Source organism: Cicer arietinum, chromosome 1 (genome assembly GCF_000331145.2).
Source record: "Cicer arietinum cultivar CDC Frontier isolate Library 1 chromosome 1, Cicar.CDCFrontier_v2.0, whole genome shotgun sequence".
In the NCBI taxonomy this organism is placed as follows: Eukaryota; Viridiplantae; Streptophyta; class Magnoliopsida; order Fabales; family Fabaceae; genus Cicer; species Cicer arietinum.
The window spans coordinates 26,508,711-26,515,410 of NC_021160.2; the positions used below are offsets into that span (position 1 = coordinate 26,508,711).

Genomic DNA, 6,700 nt, shown 5'->3' on the forward strand with positions numbered 1-6,700 from the left:
AAACAACACCTTTCTGACTTTGGTGTTGATCTTGGAACTGTGCCAATCATGTGTGACAACACTAGTGCCATAAATATTACAAAGAATCCTGTTATGCACTCTAGAACAAAGCACATAGAGATTAGACATCATTTCATTAGAGATCAATACCAAAATGGTAATATCATGCTTGATTATGTTAATACATCTGATCAATTAGAGGATATATTTACCAAAGCCTTACCCAATGAAAGTTTCTTCTATATTAGAATGAAACTTGGTATTATGGATCAAAATGAAATATGATCCCTGTGCAAAATCGATTGAGACATCGATTATCCTGTGACAAAATAGAAAATCAGCATTACCAAATCGATTGCATAATCGATTTAGTAATCTCAGATATCCAAAATGAGCAATCGATTGTCTGACTCATAGAATAAAGGTTTCACTAAGGTAATCGATTGGGAAATCGATTACTTAAAGGTTTTTATCAAAACCTGTGTTCTGTGTTTAAACAAATCAATTGGACAATCGATTTGCACATCAATTGAGTAATCGACTTTGTGATTCACAGAACCAAGTTCATACTGAGTCAATCGATTGGCAAATCGATTATGAAAATGCTTTTTCATCAGACATGTGTTCTGTGATCAACAAAATCGATTGGACAATCAATTGAAATAAGTTTCTTAAGTTGCAAGCTTTGCACTAATCGATTAGATAATCGATTGATAGATGTTTCTTGAGTTGCAAGCTTTGCATTAATCGATTAGGTAATCGATTGAAAGAATGAACTGGTTAATCATTTATCAAAAACATATTGCATAATCGATTGGCACATCGATTTTAACTAAACAGCTAAGCTATTGTAACAAGCCAAGTCGATTGACAAATCGATTGGAGTAAAACATCTTAGTCACTGTGACCAGCCAAGTCGATTGACGAATCGATTGAAGCAAAATGTCTGAGTTACAGGGAGAACTTAGCCCATTGCCAAATCGATTATGTTAATAAATGAATCGAATGAGTAATCGATTGTTTTGATCTCGTTGTTTGAACAAAACAAGTATAATCGATTAGTCAATTGATTCTGATACAAACTGAGTATCAGTTTCTGATAAGTGCATTAAAAGGATCGATTAGGAAATCGATTAGTTCTTATATTTCCAAGATTCAAGAAAAACAAGACATGTGATAATCGATTAGGTAATCGATTAAGCTGGTATCAAACTTTAATAAAATCGATTACGAAATCGATTTATATGTTGTTTTTCTGAAAATATATAAATTGAATCAATCACAATTTTTTCATAACAATCATAACATTTTTTCATAACATGGAAAACTGAAAAACACTTTGAGAGAAAAATTGTTACAACTGTAATTCTTTGTGAAAGAACAATTTCTGTAACAATCGATTTAATTCTTTGTGAAAGAACAATTTCTGTAATTGAAGTTTTGGAAATCCAGTAGTGTACACTGGTGGTTATCTTTTAGGATACTTGTGTTCATCTAAAAGAAACCTCAGCTTGATCTCGTTAGAGTTTGACGAGTAACTCTTAGGGATAGGTTGGTATTGTGATAGAAGTGGTTGTGAGTTGGATGGATAGGCTGTGACGGTGGAAAGTTTGTAAAAAATTCCTCAAATCATTCTAGTGAAAGGCTGAAATCTGTTATAGATTTTAGGACTGGATGTAGGTTATCAAAGTGATAGCCGAACCAGTATAAAAATCTCCTGGTGCACTATTTCCTCTCTCTCTTTACTTTTTATATTGATCTTGCATGTGATTGTGAAATTCCGCTTTGAATAAACTGTTTGAATCTTTTGCTGTTAAAATAGGAATTAATATTAAACAAGTTGGTTTTGATATTAATTCATCACTTAGGAAAGAATTAGATAATCTTGTTGATAATATTGTATAAAATTTCCTAAGGATAGAAGCCATAAAACCAACACATTTTACACAGTAGAATTATAAAAGCAGTACAAACAGATACAAAATTTAATAAAGAACACTAGAGGCACAAGTATGGCAAAAGTATGGAAAATGGTACTTATGATATAATTGCTTAATATTCAGCCAATGAACTTTTTATCACAATTTTTTACAGTTAAAATATTATTCTTATTTTTTGAGAAACCACTGCCAAAACTAAAAAATTCAAGACAAATAAACCTTGATTTTTTTATGGCTATGCTAAATGTTCCAAAAAATCTTAAGGGATGGAATCTTGAAGCACACTACTAGACATACAACTACAATACAGATTGTAAGGTAAAATATATTAGTGGCCATTAAATTCAGAATATGGTCAATTAGATAATATGGCATGAGATAACAATGTGTATTAAAAACCACTATGATAAGTCGATCAAAATTGTTAAAACTAAATGACATTTCACATTATCTAGCTTCAATATTTTTCAAACCAATTTTGGTGTTGCTTACAAGGTGACGGTGGTTTGCTGTGTGGTTCCCTTACTGGTGTGGCTGGGATGCAAGCTGATGCGTTGAGAGCATAGCTTTTGTCTTAAGAAATTATGGACAAATTTAATCCTCACCTTGTCTACAATGATTAGATACTCTTTCTTTTCACAGTGCTGATATATGGGTTTTGATGTAAATTAATTTGGCATTATAACTCAATTCTAAAATATGAGTTTTTACGGTTCTAATACTGTAAAATAGATTATAAGAAGATCACTTTAATATGTGTATAGTAGTATGCTAAGTTGCTAAACATATTTAAATTAAGAACACTTATAGCCAAAAGACTAGGACTGTCTTTTTGAATTATAGGAGTCATGCTTATAACTCAACTGTAGTCTTGGAGTTTTCTTCAAATCATGCTAAACTTAAGCGCTTCTCATTAGACTATATAATTCATTATCCTTTAGTAAACACGATATTTATAAAATGCTTGTCAAAATGTTGTATTGTCTGAGTTCCACTATTTTCTTGTAATGTTGTCAAGTTTTCCTTATAAGGACTAGCACCTGGGATGGGTTGGTATATGCATTTTTATTAGTTTAACTCTACTCACTTCAGGCTTGCATGGTATGGCTTCTGAAAGTACCTTTCCTGTTTTTTTTTTTTAATAGGCAAAGTATCTTTCTTGTGTCATGCATTGCCTTTAGATTTTATGCTTTGTGTCTGTTTGAACTTTTACAGACTATAAGTTAAGTATTTAAACTGGTAAATAGTATCAGCTGACATACCTAAAATATAACTTATAGCATCAAACATTATATAGTATCAACTGACATACCTAAAATATGTATGTGTGCAGTGCTGCTATGATAAACCAAATAACGAAGGTTGCTGCTAGCTACAACAGTGAAGTCAAGACAGTCTATCAACAAAGGAAACAAAAAAAAAACTTCATCAATAAATAATAAATGATTTAATTAGCAACAAAGTAGTAGAAAAAAATAGAGAAAGAGTTGAAATTGAATAACAAAAAAAATTACCGTTTCCAACACCAAAAATGGAAAAATGCAGTACATTGGTCAACACAGTAGTACAACAATGCAACAAAAATGCAGAAAATGCACCAAAAATGCAACAAAGGAGTATATTTAATATTTCTATTTGGTTCAACACCAAATTAATTTGACAGATCAATACAAAATTCAATATTAGAGAAAGCATCAAACACTTAATTGATTTTCAACACAAAGTATTAGAGAAAGCATCAAACACTTAATTTGACAGGCCAACACAAAATTCAATATTTCTATTCCATAGAGAAATCATCAAACACTACCAAAGTTTAATATAATTAATTGGTTTTGAATCTTAGAACATGCAGACATTTGAAACTGATGGTAGAGCCTTGGAATCACTCTTGGGACTCCTTAACTAATCGTACAATTTGAACTACTCCAATAATATCACTATTCCTAATTTTCCTAAATAGGGCATATTCGACCAATATGATTCACATAATTTCACACCATCATATCCAACAACAAAGAAACGGGTTATTAGAAAACTACAATATCCTCAGACAAAAAATTAAGAGAAAATAAATCATACAAAAACCATAAAGAAATAGAGTACCTGAGGGATTTATTTTGTTACTCAGCATTTTTTACTACTTCACATAGCCAACACAGAACTCGGCGTCTTTTACTAAGGGATTTATTATGTAATTCTAGCAATCATTCAAGAAATTCTAAATACTGTGTTTCCTCAGTTTGGGCATAGACTTTTGATTTAGAGAGACGATTGTTATGCTGACATTGCCAAAATCAAGAACCCTAAAAATCTTTTGATATTAGGGTCGAAGTCGTGTTGAAGGGTTCGCACAGAGAACCTAACTCAGAGAACGATTTGCAGGGAGCAGGTGAGATTTGGGTTACGGGTTTCCCTAGGAAGGGTTGCATCGGGGGAGGAGGGTTTGTAGGGAGAGGGGGTTTCACAGAGAGAGAGGAGTGTTTGCAAGGAGAGTGAACAACACAATTAAGAAACCAATTAAGTTTTACATGCATATACTTAAAAAATTATAAAGACTCTAGGACAACACTTTTTCCAAAAGCGTTTTACAAGACCTGATCTTAAAAAAGTGTTGTATACATTTTTGCCCATATTTTCAAAGCCTTTGGTTATTATATGTTGATAAATAAATAAAAACATATTTAATATATAAATATTTATAAATCTGTGATATAATAATATATTTATTTGATAAATAAATTAAATACCTTATAAATAAATACTTATAATAAAATATTTATTTATAAATCTGTGATATAATAATATATTTATTTGATAAATAAATTAAATACCTTATAAATAAATACTTATAATAAAATATTTATTTATAAATTTGTGATATAATAACATATTTCTTTGATACATTAATTATAAATAAATAAAAACATATTTATTTGATGGAATTTTTTTAATTATTTTTTATTTGATGATAGGCATTAAAAGTATTAAAGGGAATGTTTTTTAGGGATGGATATTATAAAATAATCAAAATATAGTTCTTTAAAATTTGGTGTAGTGTACACATAGTGGAGGTGACACGTTCTTGGAGCAACACTCATGCGTGGGTGTATGTCGGGAATAACCCCGGGATATGAGTGAGCATTTGGAACGACTCATAGTCCTGATCTTTTTTCTTTTGAAATCCTTAGTCTATATTTTCTATATGGTACTTTGCCTCAGGCGTTATATATGTATTATCACCTAGCTTCCTTATTTCGGTTATTTTGTATGTGTTTCTCTTAATTCCTTTCGTAAAGGAATTAAAAAAGATTTTAAAAAAATATTTGTACTTTAAGTAAAAGTGAATTAAGAGTTAAACTTTGAAAGTATTCTTATTTCAAAAATACACTGTCACTGTTAAAAATTGGAGTGTTAACGAAAATTAACAATTCAAATGAGAAATCGAATTACTTAGATAAAAAAAAATGGATCAACTAGATTGAAAAGCTAAGAATAGCATCATGCCCACTCTAACAAAAGGAGAAAAACAATATCGTCGTTTGGTCATAGAAACCAAAACGACACAGTTTTACCTCAGCTTGTTTATGGCAACAACTTCAAATGAAATGAAAAGAGGAATAAAATTAGGGTTTAATTCAAAGAGAAACAAAAGAGGAACAAAATTAGGGTTTAATTCAAATAGAAACAAAAGAGGGTAGTATCTAGCAGTAAGAAGATAGGATTACCTGGAGTAAAGAGCAAGGGGCAACCTATCTTACTAATGATAAGAAAGGGGGTGAGATAGGCGACATGTAGCTTGCTTCCAAGTCGGCTCGGCCGCGAGGAATCAAGAGATCTTTGCTGGTGTTGACTTGGATCTCGAGTGATGGAAGAAGGCGTCCAGAAGTGACGAGCAGTCGCGATCGAAGCTTGGCTCTAGGTGATAGGCTAGCAATAAGCTTGGCTATAATGAGTTGGAACGATTTGGAGAATAAGATTCGGGGGAGAGTTGAGAGAGAGCGCAAAACATCGGAGAAAGAAGGCGAGACTAAGAAAATGAAAGCAACAAGTGTGATTTCATTAACAAGTGTGATTTCATTAAAAGACCATATAAAATCCAATTTTTAAAAGAAAAAAAAAATTGAATTGGCCTCTAAAGCAGTTGGTTTCTTAATCGGTTCCTAAAATATATTTGTAACAATGTTAATAAATTGGTCTTTAAATCAGTCGCAAAAATCCTATTTTTAAAAGAAAAATAAAAAGAATTAGATTGATTTCTAAATCGGTCGCTAACAAATTGGTCTCTAAATCAGTTGTTAAAATGTATTTGTGACTATTTTAGAGACACGATTTGATTTAATTAACTACTATACATATTTGCTCTCTAAATTAATCTCTACCGCGGCTAAACTTTTTCGATTTCTAATTCAGTCGCCAAAAAAAAAAATCTAATAGTATTATCTGCGTCAGATCCAATCCCTATTTTGAGTGAACCTCTTAGACCCATACCATTAAAAGAACCAATCCAATATCTATGATCAACTAACAAGCGTGCACAACAAGAAAACAAGCATTTTGTGAGGGCTTTTGCCCTCACAAAGGGGTATAATCAGCCACAAAGGTGGCTTTTGTGAGGGCTTTTGGCAGCCACAAAGAAGCTGGTCACAAAATTTTGTGAGGGCTTTTGCAGCCACAAAGTGCCAGAAACAAGTTAGCATTTGTGAGGGCTTTTTCAGCCACAAAAGACAGATATTTGTGAGGGCTTTTGCAGCCACAAA

At 31.7% G+C, this 6,700-nt stretch overlaps 1 protein-coding gene across 22 annotated transcripts in view; it reads right to left on the reverse strand.

Moving 5' to 3' along the window:
* LOC101501783 (uncharacterized) overlaps positions 1 to 4,546 on the reverse strand; it is a 15,213-nt gene extending 10,667 nt beyond the window's left edge. For 18 of the 22 annotated variants that reach the window (XR_012162506.1, XR_012162504.1, XR_012162499.1 and 15 more), the window contains exons 1-2: positions 4,047 to 4,546; positions 3,253 to 3,336 (exon numbers count right to left, since the gene is read on the reverse strand). Coding sequence is in view for 3 of the 22 variants with exons in the window: in XM_073366744.1 (XP_073222845.1) it covers positions 3,253 to 3,336; positions 4,047 to 4,074 (112 nt within the window). In the remaining 19 variants the exon portion in view is untranslated. The remainder of the gene's footprint in view (positions 1 to 3,252; positions 3,337 to 4,046) is intronic. The other 4 variants (XM_073366622.1, XM_073366607.1, XM_073366593.1 and 1 more) reach the window with 2 other exon arrangements.
* Positions 4,547 to 6,700: the final 2,154 nt, after the last annotated feature.